Consider the following 25,353-nt stretch of genomic DNA (forward strand, 5'->3'; position numbering starts at 1 on the left):
CTTCAACAGATCGCTGTCCACACCTGCCCGCCCGTCCAGCATCACTACTCTGACTTCTGACTTAGAATATGTGGACAACTACAAATACCTAGGTGTCTGGTTAGACTGTAAACTCTCCTTCCAGACTCACATTAAGCATCTCCAATCCAAAATTAAATCTAGAATCGGCTCCCTATTTCGCAACAAAGCATCCTTCACTCATGCTGCCAAACATACCCTCGTAAAACTGACCATCCTACCAATCCTTGACATCGGCGATGTCATTTACAAAATAGCCTCCAACAATATACTCAGAAAATTGGATGCAGTCTATCACAGTGCCATCCGTTTTGTCATCAAAGCCCCATATACTACCCACCACTGCGACCTGTATGCTCTCGTTGGTTGGCCCTCGCTTCATATTCATCGCCAAACCCACTGGCTCCAGGTCATCTATAAGTCTTCGCTAGGTAAAGCCCCACCTTATCTCAGCTCACTGGTCACCATAGCAGCACCCACCCGTAGCGCACGCTCCACCAGGTATATTTCACTGGTCAACCCCAAAGCCAATTCCTCCTTCGGCCACCTTTCCTTCCAGTTCTCTGCTATCAATGTCTGGAACGAACTGAAAAAATCACTGAAGATGGAGACTCATATCTCCCTTACTAGCTTTAAGCATCAGCTGTCAGAGCTGCTCAGATATCACTGTACCTGTACATAGCCCATATGTAAATAGCCCATCCAACTTCCTCATCCCCATACTGTTATTTACAGTGCCTTGCGAAAGTATTCGGCCCCCTTCAACTTTGCGACCTTTTGCCACATTTCAGGCTTCAAACATAAAGATATAAAACTGTATTTTTTTGTGAAGAATCAACAACAAGTGGGACACAATCATGAAGTGGAACGACATTTATTGGATATTTCAAACTTTTTTAACAAATCAAAAACTGAAAAATTGGGCGTGCAAAATTATTCAGCCCCCTTAAGTTAATACTTTGTAGCGCCACCTTTTGCTGCGATTACAGCTGTAAGTTGCTTGGGGTATGTCTCTATCAGTTTAGCACATTGAGAGACTGAAATTTTTTCCCATTCCTCCTTGCAAAACAGCTCGAGCTCAGTGAGGTTGGATGGAGAGCATTTGTGAACAGCAGTTTTCAGTTCTTTCCACAGATTCTCGATTGGATTCAGGTCTGGACTTTGACTTGGCCATTCTAACACCTGGATATGTTTATTTTTGAACCATTCCATTGTAGATTTTGCTTTATGTTTTGGATCATTGTCTTGTTGGAAGACAAATCTCCGTCCCAGTCTCAGGTCTTTTGCAGACTCTCATTCTTCCAGAATGGTCCTGTATTTGGCTCCATCCATCTTCCCATCAATTTTAACCATCTTCCCTGTCCCTGCTGAAGAAAAGCAGGCCCAAACCATGATGCTGCCACCACCATGTTTGACAGTGGGGATGTTGTGTTCAGGGTGATGAGCTGTGTTGCTTTTACCCCAAACATAACGTTTTGCATTGTTGCCAAAAAGTTCAATTTTGGTTTCATCTGACCAGAGCACCTTCTTCCACATGTTTGGTGTGTCTCCCAGGTGGCTTGTGGCAAACTTCAAACGACACTTTTTATGGATATCTTTAAGAAATGGCTTTCTTCTTGCCACTCTTCCATAAAGGCCAGATTTGTGCAATATAAGACTGATTGTTATCCTATGGACAGAGTCTCCCACCTCAGCTGTAGATCTCTGCAGTTCATCCAGAGTGATCATGGGCCTCTTGGCTGCATCTCTGATCAGTCTTCTCCTTGTATGAGCTGAAAGTTTAGAGGGACGGCCAGGTCTTGGTAGATTTGCAGTGGTCTGATACTCCTTCCATTTCAATATTATCGCTTGCACAGTGCTCCTTGGGATGTTTAAAGCTTGGGAAATCTTTTTGTATCCAAATCCGGCTTTAAACTTCTTCACAACAGTATCTCGGACCTGCCTGGTGTGTTCCTTGTTCTTCATGATGCTCTCTGCGCTTTTAACGGACCTCTGAGACTATCACAGTGCAGGTGCATTTATACGAAGACTTGATTACACACAGGTGGATTGTATTTATCATCATTAGTCATTTAGGTCAACATTGGATCATTCAGAGATCCTCACTGAACTTCTGGAGAGAGTTTGCTGCACTGAAAGTAAAGGGGCTGAATAATTTTGCACGCCCAATTTTTCAGTTTTTGATATGTTAAAAAAGTTTGAAATATCCAATAAATGTCGTTCCACTTCATGATTGTGTCCCACTTGTTGTTGATTCTTCACAAAAAAATACAGTTTTATATCTTTATGTTTGAAGCCTGAAATGTGGCAAAAGGTTACAAAGTTCAAGGGGGCCGAATACTTTCGCAAGGCACTGTATTTTTCTCTTTTGTACCCCTGTACTTGCACACTCACCTTCTGCACATCTATCATTCCAGTGTTTAATTGCTATATTGTAATTATTTCGCCGCTGTCATGGCGTTGGCCTGGGGGTAGGTTTATGACAGTCATAAATACCTCTTTCCCCCTTTTTCCCCTCTCTACCCTACTGATGTGAAATTTGAAAACCCCTTTTTTAACATCGAGATTCTGGGAACAGCAGGAGGTGGGGGGAAATTAACTATATTCTGGTAATCTGACCAATTGAACATATGCGGTGGTACTTAATGAATATGATGTCAGTTCGGTTGTCATCGGAGACATTCTCATCAATGATAAGATGACAAACTCTACAGTGGAATGTCTGCACATTGTAGTTATCGGATTCACATGGAATTGTTGTTCAATATAAATGTTTGAATATTAAATTATTGGGGAGATTAAATGTAATTTTAGCTTCCAAATGAGAGATTTGGGTTTTCATAAGGTTAGGGCTCCTCTCAATCAGTGGCCCGCCCCTGTGAAGGGACATAGGTTATAAAGCTTTTCAAACACGCCCTCCTCTCCCTTCCTATATAAAGCCTTGACGACAATATAACCTCCTGTTCTGAGGATGTGAGGACGAAGGTCCAGATAATAACTACAGACCGAAGCCAACATCAGCATGAGCTTTGGTTGCGAATGGTTTGAACTTTGAATTCTTATTCACTACAGAAGTAATACCTCCTAGCCGTTGAGTTAGCAACAGCAGCTGCAAATGAGGGTTGGGAAGGAACAGACAGAGTATCCCGTCTATCACACAACGACGTTACTACTCTTTCACTCAAACCCAGCCCTTTTCTTTTGTGTAACCAGCTGTCATATCTGTTCCACCCGCTAGGGACGTTTTCCTTTATGACGTAATTTGTAATCAAGGTATGATTAATTCTGTGTATATGCAATTCTGTGTGATTAGTTAGGTATTTAGTAAATAAATAATGAAACCCAATTTTGTATTGCTGATTCAACTTGTTAGCCAGGGTTTGTGAAGATAACCAAGAATTTACAACTTTCAGGTGAGACTGAATTAAGGTGATAATTAATATTGACTGCTATTGATGTCAAATATGACTAGGTCTTTAAGAGTTTATTCGGAAGATAACAGCTCTATAAATATTATTTTGTGGTGCCCCGACTCTCTAAATAATTACATTTACATGATTAGCTCAATCAGGTGATATTAAATACGGAGAAATTATTTTATAGAATAGCATGTCATATCACTTAATCTGGCATAGCCAAAGACACGACACCGCTATGGCCTATTTATTGCCTAACCTCCCTTATCCTACCTCATTTGCACATACTGTATATAGACTTTTTCTGTTGTATTATTGACTGTATGTTTGTTTATTCTATATGTAACTTTGTGTTGTTGTTTGTGTCATATTGCTTTGTTTTATCTTGGCCAGGTGGCAGTTGTAAATGAGAACTTGTTCTCAACTAGCCTACCTGGTTAAATAAAGGTTTTTAATGCCCTATCAACTGAATTTACCACAGGTGGATTCCAATCAAGTTGAAGAAACATATGAAGGATGATCAGTGGAAACCAGATGCACCTGGGTCTGAATACTTATGTAAATAAAGTATCTGTTTTTTTATTTTGTATACATTTTCAAACATTTCTGAAAACCTGATTTCGTTTTGTCATTATGGGGTATTGTGTGTAGATTTCTGAGGAATTGTTTGTACTTAATCAATTTAATAAAAAGGCTGAAATACTTTCCCAAGGCACTGTATGTACTTCATAGAAAGTACAAACGACTTGTGCTCTTCATTGGTACACTCATTAGACCAATATTTCAGAAATTATAAGGGCACTGTTTCACTATCCAACCCCCTTACCTCGTCCCCTTTTTCTCCTTTGGAACCGCCTTCTCCCCTATACCCGAAGGGTCCCTAAGCAAAATGAGACAGCAATCATTGACATAATCAGAGATAAAACAGAAATAGCACCGTATTCCCTATATAGTGCACTTCTAAGGAAATACTTAGTGGTCAAAAGTAGTACACTAAATATAGGGAATGGCTAGAATGGTTGTTTCTGAGAACAGATGGGTTCATAATAAGAAGGTTATCATGTAATCACCAAGTGGTGCCCTCACCTGTCGCCCAGGGTCTCCCGGCATCCCAGACTGACCGTCCAGCCCATTCTCTCCATATTTCCCATGGAGCCCTGCTCTGCCCACCACACCCTTTTGGCCCGGCTCACCCTGCAATATAACAGACACCATCACCCAATCAGAGACTGTGGATCTGTGATACACACCATCACCCAATCAAAGGCTGTGGATCCATGACAGAGACACTATCACCCATTCAGAGTCTATGGTTCTGTGACTTTACCGATCCGAGACTGTGTAAACCTGTGACACAGTGAGGACACATCATAACACACCTGGGCTACATCCCAAATGGCACCCTATTCCTATATATAGGGCTCAAAAGTGGTGCAATATACAGTACCAGTCAAAAGTTTGGGCACACCGACTCATTCAAGGATTTTTCTTTATTTGTACTATTTTCTACATTGTGGAATAATAGCGAAGACATCAAAACTATAAAAATATGGAATCAGGTAGTAAGCAAAAAAGTTAAACAAAACAAAATAGATTTTAGATTCTTCAAATAGCCACCCTTTGCCTTGATGACAGCTTTGCACACTCTTGGCATTCTCTTATCCAACAGTCATGAAGGAGTTCCCACATATGCTGAGCACTTGTTGGCTGCTTTTCCTCCACTCTGCGGTCCAACTCATCCCAAACCATCTCAATTGAGTTGCGGCCAGGTGATTGTGGAGGCCAGCACTCCATCACTCTCCTTCTTGGTCAAATAGCCCTTACACAGGCTGCAGGTATGTTTTGGGTCATTGTCCTGTCGAAAAACAAATTATAGTCCCACTAAGTGCAAACCAGATAGGATGGCATATCGCTGTGGTAGCCATGCTGGTTAAGTGTGCCTTGAATTCTAATTAAATCACAGACAGCGTTACCAGCAAAGCATCCCCTCACCATCACACCTCATTCTCCATGCTTCACGGTGGGAACCACACATGCGGTGATCATCCGTTCACCTACTTTGCGTCTCACAAATAGACGGGGGTTGGAACCAAAAATCTCACATTTGGACTCATCAGACCAAAGTACAGATTTCCACCGGTCTAATGTCCATTGCTCATGTTTCTTGGCCCAAGCAAGTCTCTTCTTATTATTGGTGTCCTTTAGTAGTTTTTTTGCAGCAATCTGACCATGAAGGCCTGATTCACACAGTCTCCTCTGAACAGTTGATGTTGAGATGTGTCTGTTACTTGAACTCTGTGAAGCATTTATTTGGGCTGGAATCTGAGGTGCAGTTAACTCTAATGAACTTATCCTCTGCAGCAGAGGTAAGTCCGGGTTTTCGTTTCCTGAGAGCCAGTTTCATCATAGCGCTTGATGATTTTTGTGATGGCACTTGAAGAAACTTTAAAAGTTCTAGACATTTCTGGATTGACTGACCTTCATGTCTTATAGTAATGATGGACTGTCGTTTCTCTTTGCTTATTTGAGCTGTTCTTACCATAATATGGACATGGTCTTTTACCAAATAGGGCTATCTTCTGTATACCACCCCTACCTTGTCACAACACAACTGATTGTCTCAAACGCATTAAGAAGGAAAGAAATTCCACAAATTAAGAAGGCACACCTGTTAACTGAAATGCATGAAACCTCATGAAGCTGGTTGAGAGAATGCCAAGAGTGTGCCAAGAGTGAGCAAAGCTGTCATCGAGGCAAAGGGTGGCTATATGAAATATATTTTGATTTGACTTAACACTTTTTTGGTTACTACATGATTCAATGTGTTATTTCATAGTTGTGATGTCTTCACTATTGTTATACTATGTAGAAAATACTAAAAAGAAAGACAAATCCTGGAATGAGTAGGTGTGTCCAAACCTTTGACTAGTACTGTACAGGAATGCTATTTAAGACACCCTACCCAATAGGGTGTCACTGAGAGCTTATCAAGAGGATGAGAAGTGGTGGCATTATTTGTTTATCTTTATGTTAGACTTTAGACCCCCTTGTAATCAATAACTTGCACTGCAGACAGGTGGAGAACATGTACAAATCAGATAGCTTAAACACCTGTTAGCTCTTGGCAGTTTGGACAGTGTGGACTGTTATATTTCTGGGCCTGAAAAGTGATTGATATTTTATGTGTGTGTGTGTGTGTGCGTGCGTATGTGTGTGTGGACAGTAATTGATATTGTACATGCAGAAGCTCGCCAGACTGATAAATTAGTTCTCAGGTGCACATATTAGGGATGTATTATATATCGGTGAACATATCGGAATCGGACGGTGTTTTACTGGTAATGGGGACATACGTAAATGCCAACAAAATAACCTTCTGGTCAGTGTGGTGTGTGTGTGTAACCTATATTTAACTAGGCAAGTCAGTTAAGAACAAATCCTTATTTACAATGACGGCCCAAACGACACTGGGCCAATTGTGCGCCTCTCTATGGGACTCTCAATCACGGCCCGATGTGATACAGCCTGGATTCGAACCAGAGACTGTAGTGACGCCTCTTGCACTGAGTTCCTTAGACCACTGTGTCCATGTTAACTATTTAAAAGGCGGCTAAATGGTTAAATATTGGTTATCAGTATCGGGGTTTTTTGGCAAGGAAAATATTGGATATCGGTATTGGCCAAAAATGTCATATCGGTGCATCACTAGCACATATACATACTGTATCTGTGTATACACACACACACACACATAATACAGCCATTCTCCACGCCACGTGTGTGCCACACAGCCCAGACATCGTAGCTTTCGTATTGGGGAGGGAGAGGAAGTGTTTACAACTGTACCCAAAACCTCAGCAGTCTATGATGTGGGCCGTCTTGTTAGGCTGGTAGCGTCAGTGCTCAGTTCAGCTGAGGTCTCTGACTGGCTAAGACACAACATAGCAAAGCCTATCTCTGTTTTTTTTCTGTGTTTTTCTGTTACCACAAAGCCACAGCTTGGAAATCAGGCTCCAAGCCTTGTGCTAATGTGTTTGTGTGGTTGTGAGGGATGAGGGAAGAGCCTGAGATGCTAATACCTCTACAAAGTGCTAACCGCTAAACATATTCTCCCACGCTTGGGTGTTATTGTATAACAGTAATGTGCCTAAACCCAGAATGGATGTCATCCATATGTTATTTTGATTTGATAACAGAAAGACCCTCACACTCTATGATCCTAATGATCACCTTTAATGGCCTTTAATGGCAACGTTTCCATCCAGAGGATTTTCATCACGTCATCTTGGATTGAAATATAGTGTGCAGGCCTTTCTGTTATTTTTACAGTATGTACACTTTATTAGTACAGCCCCTATACTTTTAAGGATGTGCGTACGACAACAAACATTGCTCCTGTCATCAGTACTTACCATTTCTCCAATTATTCCTGGAGGCCCTCGTTGGCCAGGATCCCCTGTTGGCCCCTGGGTGGGATAAGAAAGAGAGAAAGAAAGAGAGAGGGGGGAGGCAAGACAGACAGGCAGAGACAGAAAAATGTGTAACTCACAATAGGTCAAACAGTATTAATCAACACTTTTGCTGAGTGTTGATTCATTGATCAGGCATTCATCTCAACTGCATCATGACATTTAAACCAGTATTCATGGTATTACTACCCAGATGATGAGACTCTCTACCAAACATATAGTAGGACCAAATATGCAGGGAAGGGGTTTCGCTCACCTGTGGGCCTGTCTTTCCCATCTCCCCAGCTGGTCCTGGGGGTCCCTGCTCCCTCTGCAAGCACACAGAGAAGAAAACAGTGCCAGGAAGAACCAAAACACACCCTGCTGTATTTTATGACCCATATACTGTATAAGACCCTTAATGTCTCCCAAATGGCACCCTATTCCTGTTATAGTGCACCATTTTTACCAAGACCCATAGGGCTCTGGGCAAAAGTAATGCACTATATAGGGAATAGGGTGCCATTTGGGATGCATTCCCAGTCTAGTCCTAGTCATGGGTGTCCATTACTTACAGGCCAGCCAGCATAGAGCAAATGGTAGAAAGATGTTTGCTGGAAGAAACATGGAGACATGACAAATTATTTAAAGTTTCACGAGTCAGGAATCAAAACGATAAGAAAATGTAATGTATATTGATTCCTTCAACCATAATTCATAGCATTGCCATATTAATGGGACATTTCACTCATAAATAAAAGTGTCAGCTGTTTTCAGACCTGGTGTTCTTCGTTTTTTTCTATGCCTTATTCTCTCAAGAAAAAGCACTGGGGTTAAAATCAAAGCTAGTTTAATCATCCCAACTCATTTGAAATAGATAGCAGTATCTGATCGCTGTCTGACCACATGGCTCAGTTCAAAGCCCAGAGTAACAAATGGCCTTTTATTCTTACACAGCATCTTTATTCAATAATGGCCATGCAGTTATCTGTCACGCTGATAGTCATGCTGTACTATACAGCCTGCAGCTGCGGTCAGTCTCAGACTCAGAGCAGGCAGGGGGATTAAACTGATGAGGGATAGATGGAGCACCGGCTCACACGCACCAGCAGTGTGGGGTCAAAGAATGTACAGCTAGCCTGGGAAAACCTCTGGGCAATACCTGGGAATACCTGGTCAATTTTGCAACCCTGCACGGGCAGTCTATAGGGTCATAGCCTAATACTGTATGTCCTTGTGGAGTTGAGGTAAGGCATCTGCATGCTTCCCATCCAAAACAGTTTGTGTATATATTTTTAGGATTGATTTTCTTACTTGAGAAATACTGCACCAAACATATTAGTTGGATATAAAAGTTTGCGACAAAGACCTCCTCAGCAAAAATGTGAAAATTAATTACAGATTTCTTGAGTTTTATCTAAGATTAATTTTGACTACATTGAGGCTACGTCATCTCAAAAGGGACAAACAGTACTACTGCCACCTTTTTCAAGTTTTTCAAGCAAAGGTCTTATAAAGGAGTATGCAAGGCACAGACGTTCACTTCACCTAGCCGCGTTCTGCTAGGAGCAAACTGAACCTAGTATGCAGACGCCTTTAGGTGAGAGTTGGGGCAAGGTTGGGTTATTGCTAGGGGTGGGATTTGGGGGTGGAGTTGACATGTGACAGGTTTGAGTTGGGGGTTGGAGTGAGGCTGATTTTAAGTGAGATGGGGTGAGGTATTAGTATTTATTAGGGATCACCATTAGCTGTTGCCAAGGCGGCAGCTACTCTTCTTGGGGTCCAAACACATTAAGGCACTTACATCATACAAAACCCCCAAAATAAAACAGTACATCATATAACATTGTTACACCACTACATATGTACAATACAATGCACGTGTATGTAGAGTGTGTGTGCTAGTGTGTGTGTGCGTATGTGTGTGTGTGTCTGTGTGTGTCTCTTCACAGTTCACATTGTTCCATAAGGTGTAGTTGTATCTGTTTTTTAAATGTGATTTTACTGCTTGCATGAGTTACCTGATGTGGAATATAGTTCCATCTAGTCAAGGCTCTATGTAGTACTGTGTGCCTCCCATAGTCTGTTCTGGACTTGGGGACTGTGAAGAGAACTCTTGTGGTATGTCTTGTCGGGTATGCATAGGTATCTGTGCTGTGTGCTAGTAGTTTGAACAGACAGCTCGTGCATTCAACACGACAATACCTCTCACGAAGACAAGTAGTGAATTCAGTCAATCTCTCCTCTACTTTGAGCCAAGAGAGATTGACATGCATGTTATTGATATTAGCTCTCCATGTACATTTAAGGGCCAGCTGTGCTGCTCTGTTCTGGGCCAACTGCACTTGACCATATGGCTGGGCAGTAATCCAGGTGCGACAAAACTAGTGCCTGTAGGACTTGTTTTGTTAATAGTGATGTCAAGGAAGCAGAGCATCGTTTTATTATGGACAGACCTTTCCCCATCTTAGCTACTGTTGCAACTACATGTTTTGACCATAACAGTTTACAGTCCAGGGTTACAACAAGCAGTTTAGTCTCCTCAACGTGCTCAATTTACACATTATTCATTGCAAGATTTGGTTGAGGTTTAGGGTTCAGTGAATGGTTTGTCGCAAATACAATGATTTTAGTTTTTAGAAATATTTAATTCTAGGTAAAGCGTGAGCGTGAGGTTGGAGTAGGATTTGGGATGGAATGGGGATTGTCAACTCACCCGAAAAGCAGCCCACTCCTCAATAGTGTTCTTCCACAGGTAGAAGGACGGCAGACCAGGTGGGCCGGGGGGGCCTGGATCCCCCTGTCGCCCTGCACGCCCCTCAGGCCCCAGCTGGCCCTGTGAGAAACATCATAGGTACTAGTTATCTACACCTAGAATGAGTAAGCTGAAGTCATACAGTCAGTCGTAATGGACTGTGAGAGATTTTACAGGAGGACTTGGAGTCAAAGAGAGGCTGAAAAGCTAGGGGTTTATTGCTGTAAACACATGACTTATTATGTCAACTCCAGTCGTAAAACAATTAGCTACTCATGCTCTGATCCTAACGCAGTTCCATAATTTACAAAGACAATGTTAAGGTGCATTCAAATGCGAGGTCAAGCAGACTAACCCAAAGGCCATTGTCATAAATTGAAGCCACCTCAAGCCATTCCAAAATGTCAGCTCCTCTTACCCTGTCACCTTTAAACCCACGTAAGCCAGCGTGACCGGGAAAGCCCTGGAGAAAGTACATGAGAAAAGAAAGAGAACAGAACATGTGAGACATTAATTCAAGTTAACTCAGAGATGTAGTGGAGTGCAGAGGACTTCTTAACTTCTCATATACAGAGATGTAGCTCCTGTATCATACAATCAAATGTGAAGTAACCAATGCTCTTGTAAGCTCAAGCACAACCAAAAACAACAACACATTGATTAACAGACTAAACTTAAAATCCAAATGAGTGTTGACAAAGAGCCCATCATATGCATCTACAGCTTAATATCGTACTGTTATAAACTACCAAATGTTTTACAACATCTACCCTGTCCACTATTAACAGACTGAGACAGGCAGCCAGAGGAGAGCAGCTGACCCCTGTAAAGCTTTCCTTCACCAGGGTTTCCACCACGGCCCGCTGCCTATGAAGGTCAAAAGACTTCCTCCCCACCGTTTAGCTCCAACTGTGCAGTAGTATCTAACAATTCACAACAATACACACAAATCTAACAGTAAAAGAATGGAATTAAGAAACATAAATATTAGGATGGGCAATGTCGGAGTGGCATTGACTAAAATACAGTAGAATAGAATACAGTATATACATATGAAATGAGTAAAGCAGTATGTAAACATTATTATTGTCTAGTGTTCCATTATTAAAGTGACCAGTGTTCCATTAATAAAGTGACCAGTGATTCAATGTCTATGTATATAGGGCAGCAGGTTCTGGTCTTTTTAGTCAGCTATCATACACTGAGTGTACAAAACATCCCTCTCACTCTCCCTCCCTCTCCCGCACCTGCTGTCTCGATCTCTGAATGCTTGGCTATGAAGACCCAACTGACATTTACTCCTGAGGTGCTGATCTGTTGCACCCTCTACAACCACTGTGATTATTATTTGACCCTGCTGGTCATCTACGAACGTTTGAACATCTTGAAGAACGATCTGGCCTTAATGGTCATGTACTCTTATAATCTCCACCTGGCACAGCCAGAAGAGGACTGGCCACCCCTCAGATCATGGTTCCTCTATAGGTTTCTTCCTAGGTTCCTCCCTTTTTAGGGAGTTTTTTCCTAGCCACCGTGCTTCTACATCTGCATTGCTTGCTGTTTGGGGATTTAGTCTGGGTTTCTATATGAGCACTTTGTGACATCTGCTGATGTAAAAAGGGCTGTATAAATACATTTGACTGATTGATTAATTAAGAACACCTTCCTAATGTTGAGTTGCACCCCCTTTAGCCCTCAGAACAGCCTCAATTCGTCGGGACATAGATAGACTCAAGGTGTCAAAAGCGTTCCACAGGGATGCTGGCCCATGTTGACTCCATTGCTTCCCACAGTTGTGTCAAGTTGGCTGGATGTCCTCTGGGTGGTGGACCATTCCTGATACACACGGGAAACTGTTAAGCATGAAAACCCAGCAGCATTGCAGTTCTTGACACACTCAAACTGGTGCGCCTGGCACCTACTACCATACCCCGTTAAAAAAAAGACAAATATTTTGTCTTGCCCATTCACCCTCTGAATGGCACACATACACAATCCATGTTTCAATTGTCTCAAGGCTTAAAAATCATTATTTAACCCTTCGTCTACACTGATTGAAGCAGATTTAATAAGTGACATCAATAAGGGATCATAGCTTTCACCTGGATTCATCTGGTCAGTCTATGTCATGGAAAGAGGTGTTCCTAATGTTTAGTCCACTCAGTGTATATGTCACGTCAAATATCACAGAAGATTTCCATGCAACGAGGACATTAAAATTCCTCAAATGCCGTCCATGTCATTTGAGGGAGCTATAGCCAGACCAGCCTCACCTAACAGTCACACACACACACGCAAGCACACACACACACACCCTCCGCAGGCCTGACATACAACACAATCGCCAGGACATCTAGACCATAGCCTTGCTTTACATGAGAGGGGGCTTAATTATTGCAGCCTTCTCCACTACAGAGCCATTTACGCCTGGCCAGCAGGACATCTATCATGTTCGATATAGCCGGGATAAATCACAGTAATGGTGCCAAGTGATCCCAGGCTTTTATAGCAGCAAGAGAGCCAGGCTGAGGCTCCAGGACTAGTACCAAAATGGGCCAGATGTTGCTCCATCTGGGTCTGGTTCTGGCGGCCCTAAGGGCTTCACGCCCCCTCCACCAATCAAAGAGGCTTGTTGATATGCTTGCTGCGACTAATGCAGTGAAGGCATTGACACTTATGGTGCCATTTGGAGCTGTGGAGTAGCTAATGTAAGGAGAGGAACATGAAAGACATCAGGGTTAAATCATGTTTTAACAAGATCAAGGCTGTTGATTATATTCAGATTGATGCTGAACCTAAAGGCCAAACACAGAATATATTTTCTGATTTCATAATGCTCCATTCATTATTTTATGATGTGAAGGACTTTGTTACTTGTATTGAAAAGCGCTATACAAATAAAGTTATTAATATTATAATCATTATTACTATTATTATTATGTTAGGTTTGTTTTCTTGTTTACATAAAAAAAAGTGGTAAGCAAGACAACGATCTCTGCTCTAACATCAAAACCACTAATGAACTGTCCCAAGCAGTAAGCATCACCCTCCATAAACATGAACATTAAAAGTTACACAACATGACACATGAGCACTGGCACAGCGAAAAGGTTGAGGAAGATGTTGGAGACACTTACCTCCTTTCCTGGGGGCCCCATTCGGCCTGGAGGCCCTCTCTGGAGCCTATACATCTGGCCATCAGAGCCCAGAACCAGATCCCCTTCCCTGTGTACGATGGACACTGTGCGTGGGCGTTCTGGTCCTCGTTCCACAGTGATTGCCCGGTCAGGGTCTGGCTGGGTGGGGATGTGTGTGGTGGGTCTCCTCTCCTCAGTTACAGCCTCCACAGGGGGGGCAGGGGGCTCTGAGGTGGGGGTGAAGGCAGTCTGAGAAGGGGTCTGAGGCCACTCCTCCTCCTCTCTCAGCAGGTTAGAGTCTGGGTGCTCCTGGTCCAGGGGGGTCTCTATCTGAGTCTTATCGACATGGGGAAACTCCACTGAGGGCTTCTTCGGGGAAAACCCAGGGTCCAAATCAATAATGATGTCATCCAAGGGTTTTGCAGGAAACAGGCCGACGCCCCTCCCTCCAGAGTCTTTTGTCTTCTTGTCCGTGGTGATGTTCTCCTCCAAGAGTTTGGAGGAGGGCTCAGGCTTGCCCTCACGGCTGCCTTTGGGGCCCTGACTGCTGGGTTTCCACTGAGGGTTGCGGTGTCCCCACTGGAGGTTTGGATCAGCCAGGTCTGTGTCCTCGTCCACCACAAAGACATCCCCTCGTCCCACTGAGCCTTTCTGGCGGGGACCCCATGTCCCGTCCCCACGCCGACTCCCACTCTGCCCAAACACATCCTATGGAGACACAACATAAACACAAGTAATGTATTGTGGTGCTGAATATCAGTATATGAGATCATAGGTTAGATGACATATTTATCAAAGATGTTTATTTCTTGTTGTGTATGCATAACTTGTGGAAAGCTGTGGAAAGAATTACTTAGAAAAAAAACAATTTTAAAATACAATACACATCATTGACCTATCTATCAATCATGCATCCCTAGCCTCAGAGCATGTGCAGACCAGCTGGCTGGTGTGTTTTTCGGACATACTCCATATCTCCCTATCCCAGTCTGCTGTCCCCACATGCTTCAAGATGGCCAACATTGTTCCTGTACCCAAGAAGGCAAAGGTAACTGAACTAAATGACTATCATCCCGTAGCAACTCACTTCTGTCATCATTAAGTGCTTTGAGAGACTAGTGGAGAAGGTGTAAAGTTGTAAGTTCCTCGGAGTACATATCACGGACAAACTGAAATGGTCCACCCACACAGACAGTATAGTGGAGAAGGCGAAAAGCGCCTCTTCAACCTCAGGAGGCTGAAGAAATTTGGCATGTCACCTAAAACCTTCACAAACTTTTACAATGCACAATTGAGAGCATACTGTCGGGCTGTATCATCGCCTGGTTCGGCAACTGCACCGCCCACAACCACAGGGCTCTCCAGAGAGTGGTGCGGTCTGCACAACGCATCACAGGGGCAAACTACCTGCCCTCCAAGACACCTACAGCACCTGTTCACCCCGCTACCATCATCTCATACTGGCCAGAGAATTGTCAGTCTATTCTTCTTCTGAGAAATTAAGGCTATTCCATGCGAGAAATTGCCAAGAAACTGAAGATCTCGTACAACGCTGTGTACTACTCCCTTCACAGAACAGCCCAAACTGGCTCTAACCAGAATAGGAGGAGTGGGAGGCCCCGGTGCACAACTGAACAAGAGGACAAGTAAATTTTTATTGGCCAGTCTGAGATATGGCTTTTTCATTGCAACTCTGCCTAGAAGGCCAGCATCCCGGAGTCGCCTGTTCACTGTTGACGTTGAGACTGGTGTTTTGTGGGTACTATTTAATGAAGCTGCCAGTTGAGGACTTGTGAGGCATCTGTTTCTCAAACTAGATAATTGAACGTACTTGTCCTCTTGTTCAGTTGTGCACCAGGGCCTCCCACTCTTTCTATTCTGGTTAGAGCCCGTTTGTGCTGTTCTGTGAAGGGAGTAGTACACAGCGTTGTACGAGATCTTCAGTCAAGCAAGCCAAGTCCTAAGCATCCTCTCAAACTCCATGTGTGGGGGTCAATTTCTCGCTAGGGACCAAGGCCAATATTTGATTTTTTGATGGTAAGTTTGTCTATATACAAAGCAAAAGGTATATAGTAAAACAGAAGGTTAAATAAAATAATAGTATACAGGTGAAGTCGGAAGTTTACATACACCTTAGCCAAATACATTTAAACTCAGTTTTTCACAATTCCTGACATTTAGTCCTAGTAAAAAGTACCTGTATAAGGTCAGATAGGATCACCACTTTATTTTAAGAATGTGAAATGTCAGATTAACAGTAGAGAGAATTATTTATTTCATATTTTATTTCTTTCATCACACTTTCAGTGGGTCAGAAGTTTACATACACTTCATTAGTATTTGGTAGCATTGCCTTTAAATGATTTAACTTGGGTCAAACATTTTGTGTAGCCTTCCACAAGCTTCCCACAATAAGTTGACTGAATTTTGGCCCATTCCCCCTGACAGAGCTGGCGTAACTGAGTCAGGGTGGTGTAGTCAGCGTGCTCACACACGCTTTTTCAGTTCTGCCCACAAATTTTCTATAGGATTGAGATCAGGGCTTTGTGATGGCCACTACAATACCTTGACTTTGTTGTCCTTAAGCCATTTTTCCACAACTTTGGAAGAATGCTTGGGGTCATTGTCCATTTGGAAGACCCATTTGCAACCGAGCTTTAACTTCCTGACTGACGTCTTGAGATGTTGCTTCAATATATCCACATAATTTTCCATCATCATCATGCCATCTATTTTCTGAAGTGCACCAGTCCCTCCTGCAGCAAAGCACCCCCACAACATGATGCTGCTACCCCCGTGTTTCACGGTTGGGATGGTGTTCTTCGCCTCCCCCTTTTTCCTCCAAACATAACGATGGTCATTATGGCCAAACAGTTCTATTTTTGTTTCATCAGACCAGAGGACATTTCTCCAAAAAGTACGATCTTTGTACCCATGTGCAGTTGCAAACCGTAGTCTGGCTTTTTTATGGCGGTTTTGGAGCACTGGCTTCTTCCTTGCTGAGCGGCCTTTCAGGTTATGTCGATATAGGACTCATTTTACTGTGGATTATAGATACTTTTGTACCTTTTTCCTCCAGCATCTTCACAAGGTCCTTTGCTGTTGTTCTGGGATTGATTTGCCCTTTTCACACCAAAGTACGTTCATCTCTAGGAGACAGAACGCGTCTCCTTCCTGAGTGTTATGACAGCTGCGTGGTCCCATGTTGTTTATACTTGCGTACTATTGTTTGTACAGATGAACGTGGTACCTTCAGGCGTTTGGAAATTGCTCCCAAGGATGACCCAGACTTGTGGAGGTCTACAATTTTTTTCTGAGGTCTTGGCTTTAGATTTTTTTTGTTTAGAAGAGGCACTGAGTTTGAAGGTAGGCCTTGAAATACATCCGCAGGTACACGTCCAATTGACTCAAATGATGTCAATTAGCCCATCAGAAGCTTCTAAAGCCATGACATCATTTTCTGGAATTTTCCAAGCTGTTTAAAGGCACAGTCAACTTAGCATATGTATACTTCTGACCCACTGGAATTGTGATACAAGTGAAATAATCTGTCTGTAAACAATTGTTGGAGAAATTACTTGTGTCATGCACAAAGTAGATGTCCTAACCAACTTGCCAAACCTATAGGTTGTTAACAAGAAATGTGTGCAGTCGTTGAAAAGCGAATTTTAATGATATTAGAATATTTTCGTTTCTCCATGCTTGTCTCAGAGCAGCGCGAAACGGAGCTGAAATAGATGTCCACAGCGGGAAGGCTACGTATTCTGTGCCGACTAGTGATATCTCTCTTCGGTTACACATCCGTGGAATAGCAGAACAGCATAACGGTCCGGGCAGCCCTTGCTGTGCCTGGTGAGCAGTTGATCTGTTGTCAGAAGAGGAATGGAAATGTCAGGGTGAACCGAAGACCTGACGACCCGCCACGTATGTTGACTCTGCCTGTCGGAGATGGAGTTCCAGAGCTCACAGGTGTGCCTTGCATGGATTGTGACTCCATCTCGTTCCTCGCCCTTCTCCTTTTCAACGCGTGAGTGAGTCAATGATTCGTCTGACAAACAAAAAACTTTGCGTCCTGCAGGCCCAGGCATGGATCAAAGCTGGCGAGACATTCAATAACGTCATCTTCACAGACTAATCAACTGTGGCCCTTGAGCAATTTGCTCAAAATTGCCACAAAAAAAGAGAGATCAAGAAGATTAACGAAAGCATAAAGATGTTGATGAAGAAATGCTGTTTTGAGTTAGAAATGTACACTTTAGAGTACTTAAGCATTGAATACATTGCAAGTTGAGGGATTTTCACAACAGTAGCCGGGCTCTAAAAACTGTTGTTCTGCTAATAGGAAACATTTGCATGATGGGCTACATTCTTTATTGTAACCACAATGTCACACATCATTTATATCTATCTACCTTTCCAATTACTTTTATAGTTTGGGATTTAGAAATGTGCGCTTTTAGTCGATAGCGTGCAGCACTTCGCATTAGAGTGTTAGAGGGTTCGAAACCTGCTCCCTGCTTGTTTCATTACATTATTATGCCGGTCTCAGAGCAAACAGCCTGGATAGTTACTCCCATCTGGTTCCTCGCTCTCTTCCACACGTCATTCAGCATGCTTGTGGGCGTGAATGTACTGTCTTTTTATTCTGTATATATGAATTACAAATCAGCCATTACTTAAATCATGTTCCTAGTCTATTGCATAGTTACAATGTGTAATCACATTGATGTCCCAGGAGTAGGAGTGGTAAACACTGTTGAAGTGTATAATTGTAATACATACATGCAGACACAGCATCATTCACAGAATGGAGTTTGATACACCTGGTATTGGATATGACTGTAAAAAAACTTGCTAAATAGCGATTTTCGTAAATTAACTTTTTGACAAAAAAATATGCACAATCATTTGTCTCTACATTAAAACTTCTTAGGGATTGGCGTCCCGTCAACAGGACAGTTGTAAATCATGCAGCGCCTTGTGTCACGATCACAGATTTTAGAGAAACAACAAATGTCGGTACATATAAGTGTCTTACATCGGCTGAAAGCTTAAATGCGTATTAATATCACTGCACTGTCCAATTTACAGTAGCTATTACTGTGAAAACGTGCCATGCTATTGTTTGAGGAGAGCTCCTATCAACAAAACACTTTTTTCAACGCGATATGTTTGATAAATTCACCTCTGAATTTAAGGTCCATATAGCATGCACGATCGATTTTGTATTTCCACTCGTTCAATTTGCAAAGAAAGGAATCTGTGAAAATCTCACCCTAAACGTTGTTTCAACCAGTCAAATCACATTCGTATTTATTCCTCGGAGATCCTAGAACATAACCAGACTTCACTGTATCATTAAGGGTGTATTATATCCTACTGGACACCACAAATTTGGTCAGAGAGCAAAAAATTTGCGAAATTGGAAAAAAAATGTGTCTATTTGTTTTGTCAGCCGTCTTCGCTGAAGACAGTCACGAGAGACGGGTGGCTCACGTCAAATTTGCCATTGGAACCTCTCAATATGATTGGTCATATAAAAACCTTGGGACCCAAATGCATAATGAGTGCTCTAACTCTCCCTTGTGGTGGTCTGGAGCAATGAAGCCGTGATGCTGGCTACCTCTAAGTCCCGTGGTGTAAGCTCGCAACTTTTAAAGGAGGAACCACTGCATGTGTACACCCTCCTCAATCAACTACCACAACTTTTAAAGGAGGAACCACTGCATGTGTACACCCTCCTCAATCAACTACCACAACTTTTAAAGGAGGAACCACTGCATGTGTACACCCTCCTCAATCAACTACCACAACTTTTAAAGGAGGAACCACTGCATGTGTACACCCTCCTCAATCAACTACCACAACTTTTAAAGGAGGAACCACTGCATGTGTACACCCTCCTCAATCAAATACCACAACTTTTAAAGGAGGAACCACTGCATGTGTACACCCTCCTCTATCAACTACCACAACTTTTAAAGGAGGAACCACTGCATGTGTACACCCTCCTCAATCAACTACCACAACTTTTAAAGGAGGAACCACTGCATGTGTACACCCTCCTCAATCAACTACCACAACTTTTAAAGGAGGAACCACTGCATGTGTACACCCTCCTCAATCAACTACCACAACTTTTAAAGGAGGAACCACTGCATGTGTACACCCTCCTCAATCAACTACCACAACTTTTAAAGGAGGAACCACTGCATGTGTACACCCTCCTCAATCAACTACCACAACTTTTAAAGGAGGAACCACTGCATGTGTATACCCTCCTCAATCAACTACCACAACTTTTAAAGGAGGAACCACTGCATGTGTACACCCTCCTCAATCAACTACCACAACTTTTAAAGGAGGAACCACTGCATGTGTACACCCTCCTCAATCAACTACCACAACTTTTAAAGGAGGAACCACTGCATGTGTACACCCTCCTCAATCAACTACCACAACTTTTAAAGGAGGAACCACTGCATGTGTACACCCTCCTCAATCAACTACCACAACTTTTAAAGGAGGAACCACTGCATGTGTACACCCTCCTCAATCAACTACCACAACTTTTAAAGGAGGAACCACTGCATGTGTACACCCTCCTCAATCAACTACCACAACTTTTAAAGGAGGAACCACTGCATGTGTACACCCTCCTCAATCAAATACCACAACTTTTAAAGGAGGAACCACTGCATGTGTACACCCTCCTCTATCAACTACCACAACTTTTAAAGGAGAAACCACTGCATGTGTACACCCTCCTCAATCAACTACCACAACTTTTAAAGGAGGAACCACTGCATGTGTACACCCTCCTCAATCAACTACCACAACTTTTAAAGGAGGAACCACTGCATGTGTACACCCTCCTCAATCAACTACCACAACTTTTAAAGGAGGAACCACTGCATGTGTACACCCTCCTCAATCAACTACCACAACTTTTAAAGGAGGAACCACTGCATGTGTACACCCTCCTCAATCAACTACCACAACTTTTAAAGGAGGAACCACTGCATGTGTATACCCTCCTCAATCAACTACCACAACTTTTAAAGGAGGAACCACTGCATGTGTACACCCTCCTCAATCAACTACCACAACTTTTAAAGGAGGAACCACTGCATGTGTACACCCTCCTCAATCAACTACCACAACTTTTAAAGGAGGAACCACTGCATGTGTACACCCTCCTCAATCAACTACCACAACTTTTAAAGGAGGAACCACTGCATGTGTACACCCTCCTCAATCAACTACCACAGTAAAAACATCACCTCTTTAGAACTGTGTACTTCCCTTCCCATTTCAACACATACACCATCTAACTACCTGTACACCATCTAACTACCTGTACACCATCTAACTACCTGTACACCATCTAACTACCTGTACACCATCTAACTACCTGTACACCATCTAACTACCTGTACACCATCTAACTACCTGTACACCATCTAACTACCTGTACACCATCTAACTACCTGTACACCATCTAACTACCTGTACACCATCTAACAACCTGTAACTGACCTCAGATGTTGAAACTCCTCATACAAAACAAGTCCACAACAACCTGAAGTTACATTCCCCTCCCTCCCAGTGCACATCGCTAGCTCAGGAGAGGGTGTTGGGCCTAGGGGAAAGTGGAGCAGAGAGGAGCCTGCTTGGGGTGAGGGGTTGTAAATTCTGTTTGATGACCCTGATGGGCCGCCACAGCAGGGAGCAGTAAAGTTAAGCTGGTCTGGGAGGCATGTGGGGAGCAGCAGCCTGCCTGCCCGGCTGTGTGTGTGTGTGTGTGGGGGGGGGGGGGGGGGGGCAGGGGGAGGACAGGGGGAGGACAGAGGACAGTGTGAAGTTCAGAATCAGTGCAAAACTAGGCACCACAAGGTACATATAGTTTCTCTCATCAAAGCTCAATGTAATATGAAACAGAGAGTTAGAGATCCAAACTCAAGGGCACTCGGGTGACTGAGCAAGGGGGGCCAGTGAGGGGCTGAGGTGGGCTGGTACGGGGTGCTCCACTGCTGGAAACAAAGGTTCTTTCTCAAGTTCCTCTGCCTGGCCCGCCGTGACTCCTCTCTGATAAGCCGACACTGGATCTGTCCCTGGCTTCTGGCGCCTCTCCAGCTTATCTACTGTATTGTCTGCCCGATATCCCAGCCTGGTAGGCTGTGCTTACTTGGGGTACCATTACAGTGCACGCGCACACACGCACACGCACACGCACACACACACACACACACACACACACACACACACACACACACACACACACACACACACACACACACACACACACACACACACACACACACACACACACACAGCCAAATCAGACAGGAGCCAGGGGTACTGAGCTGTTGTCAGACAGGAGCCAGGGGTACTGAGCTGTTGTAGTAATACTCAGTACTCCACTAGGGGGAGTTATGATCATTATGATCCAGCAAGGTCTTGGCAATCTCGAAGTGATGTTTTTCAGTACCTCAAGTACCTCCTTATGATGGATCTATTAAGAACCTTCATAGGTAATTCAATACATCTCCTTTACATGTTCAGTGCCAAGACAAGATGCCCTATTTGCTCCCTTTACCCAGGGGCCTCTGCAGCAACAGGCTCAAGCAGGCACTGTATGTGTCATCAACAGTAGCGCTTTCAACCAGCGTGCTGAGACACAATGAGGAAATGTGAACTCAGCACAAACAGAGGAATAGGTGGAGGGTGGAGAGGGCCAGATGTGCAGGTGAGTGACAGTTATATAGCATGTTGGTATGTCTTTCCACCTTCTCCACTAGAATGAATGTGTCTGGGGTCTGGGCAGCATGTCACAATACAAACAAATTACTCTTCCTGTTAGTTTTACATGCTCTTTGTTGACCCAGCTATGCCCACTTGGAAATTCTCCATCACAGGCAGTCGGTGGCACCTTAATTCGGGAAGACGGGCTCATAGCAATGGCTGGAACGGAATAATTGGATCGGTATCGAACAAATCAAACATGTTTTCCATGTGGTTGATGCCATTCCATTCACTCCATTCCAGACATTATTATGAGCTGTCATCCCCTCAGCAGCCTCCTGTGTTCATCTATTGATTTCTTCTACTCTCAGTGGATTTCAGGGGGAAAATGGGAAATTCCTAGGATTCATCACATATGTCAGATCTTTAGTGGCACACCTGGGATGGAGACGAATGGTTATTTCTAATTGGGGTGATATCCTTCTGTCAGCGCCAGTCTCAGTCTGTTCTGGTAGCCTCCATGTCTCTGGAGCTGACAGCTCTCCACTCTACAGGCCATCCTGAGAGATCTATGGAGGCCAACCACTCACACAACTGCTCTAGGCATAGGTGCTACCCCCCCCCCTCCCAACCACCACACACACACACACACACACCACACAAAGGCCAAGCAGTAAGGTTCGTAAATCTATCCCAGACACAGGTATGTCTGTAGGCAATCTCAAACTGGCTGGGTCTTGCAGCAGGAGGTAGAAAAATTGGCTTTAAAAAAACACCACAAAAACACCACAATGCTCAGGACTTCCCTGGTGAAAAGAGAAGTAAACATTGAAAAACATTGAATTGACACAAATTGGAAACCAGAAAATAATAGCAAGGAAAATGTGGTGGAAATAGCCATAAGAATATGGCTGTTGAAAAAGATGCTATGTTATATATGAATATACAGAGCTGAAAGAAAATGGACATTACAAAAAGGAAGAAAGAAGCGCTGTCAGCTTTAAGGCTAGAGGACTCTGGACAGACTTACAGTACAGACATGATCAAAGGGGATGAATATGGAGTGAAATATTGAGTGGAAGAGTAACAGTAGGCCAACATTCCCTCTTCCCAGTAGGAGAAATCCCTCAGAGTACGGGTCAGCTCTTATTCCCAACTCCAACCAACTGAAAAAGCTTCAAGTACAACTTCAGAATCAGAGGATTGCTGTAATCGTACTTTTGACATTTCAAGTTGATGTTTTCCTCCTGTTAACATTGCACTTACAAAATGACTGGGATTTTCACATTGTATCACAATTAAATTTCACTCAACATAGGCCTAGTAATAGGGAGGTGAACATTGCCATTTTCATTGGATAGTGCATAGTTCAATGAAACAGAACCTGCCAAGGTTGAACAAATCACATGTATTTATAAAGCCCTTCTTACATCAGCTGATGTCACAAAGTGCTGTACAGAAACCCAGCCTAAAACCCCAAACAGCAAGCAATGCAGGTGTAGAAGCACGATGGCTAGGAAAAACTCCCTAGAAAGGCCAGAACCTAGGAAGAAATCTAGAGAGGAACCAGGCTCTGAGGGGTGGCCAGTCCTCTTCTGGCTGTGCCGGGTGGAGATTATAACAGAACATGGCCAAGATGTTCAAATGTTCATAGATAACCAGCAGGGTCAAATAATAATAATCACAGTGGTTGTCAAGGGTGCAACAGGTCAGCACCTCAGGAGTAAAGGTCAGTTGGCTTTTCATAGCCGATCATTCAGAGTATCTCTACCGCTCCTGAAAACAGAAGGTCTGGGACTTGTAGCACATCCGGTGAACAGGACAGGGTTCCATAGCAAATCCATAACAAATCTCCCCAGTACTCAGTGTTGCAATGTTGAACAATAACTCAACCAAAGGGATAGTTTAGGTTAAAACAGCTCACTGATGACTGTTCTTCTGTCTAACCAACAAAAACCGCTGTGAACCTCTTAGATGTAAAACCTCAAAACCACAAGCAACATTCAGTGTGTTAATAACACACAAACATTAAACAAAGTTAAAGACCTCTATAATCAACCCGTTGCACAGTTATTAACATGAGATTGAACTCAATTAAAGCATTATCAAGCCCTTTGTAACAGTTATGCTAATGTATTCATTATGTGGATATTTTTCTCACATACCAAAGTGACTGAACATATCCTATCTAGGACATACACATCTCTGGCCCTGTCATGATGCCATATTGAGGACCTACTAAAGTGCGCTTAAGGACCACATTAATAATTCTACATCAATGGAACATTAACACACTACACCAACCCAATAGAAACATATGGGTGTTTTTACTTGAATGACTTTATTGTCCCCATGGGGAAATGTTGTTGCAGTATCATGTACACGTTTAAATACTGTAGACAAGAACATTCATAACAGTTACATACCAATAAAAGAGACTAGCCTGCTGGCTTTACAGGGTCGATAGGAACATTAGCCCAAGCTGTTAAGGAGGGGTATCACACCTGGCACAAATGATTGTCTAGTTCTGTTTTTCCTGCCAGGGTGCCCTATACCTGCCCTCAGAGGGGAGTAGTTCAAAGTCCGGGTGAGGCCCTACCTCTTTCCTCTTTGACTTTGGTATCCTTTGTCCCTCCAGACAAGCTCCAAGTAAATCCAGTAGCAAGCACCCAAGAACCAAGTACCATCCAAGATGGTAGTGCATGACTGCATCAGACATGGGGCTCTCTGCTCCCAGTAGATTCACAATACCCCCAGTCACACACTCACTGTGAGGAGAGGCTGGTCCAACTCAAAGCAGACACACCCATAGCCCCACACACCTAACGGATACA

At 43.3% G+C, this 25,353-nt stretch overlaps 1 protein-coding gene across 1 annotated transcript in view; it reads right to left on the minus strand.

Annotated features, from left to right (window-relative positions):
• Nucleotides 1–25,353, minus strand: part of LOC116356528 (collagen alpha-1(XI) chain-like) — a 61,445-nt gene that overhangs the window by 5,396 nt on the left and 30,696 nt on the right. Inside the window, exons 7-14 of the mRNA XM_031802244.1 lie at nt 13,775–14,482; nt 11,056–11,100; nt 10,599–10,718; nt 8,458–8,496; nt 8,160–8,213; nt 7,847–7,900; nt 4,521–4,628; nt 4,261–4,314 (exon numbers count right to left, since the gene is read on the minus strand). Coding sequence (XP_031658104.1) covers nt 4,261–4,314; nt 4,521–4,628; nt 7,847–7,900; nt 8,160–8,213; nt 8,458–8,496; nt 10,599–10,718; nt 11,056–11,100; nt 13,775–14,482 — 1,182 coding nt within the window. The remainder of the gene's footprint in view (nt 1–4,260; nt 4,315–4,520; nt 4,629–7,846; nt 7,901–8,159; nt 8,214–8,457; nt 8,497–10,598; nt 10,719–11,055; nt 11,101–13,774; nt 14,483–25,353) is intronic.

Source organism: Oncorhynchus kisutch, linkage group LG23, assembly GCF_002021735.2.
Source record: "Oncorhynchus kisutch isolate 150728-3 linkage group LG23, Okis_V2, whole genome shotgun sequence".
NCBI classification, from domain to species: Eukaryota; Metazoa; Chordata; class Actinopteri; order Salmoniformes; family Salmonidae; genus Oncorhynchus; species Oncorhynchus kisutch.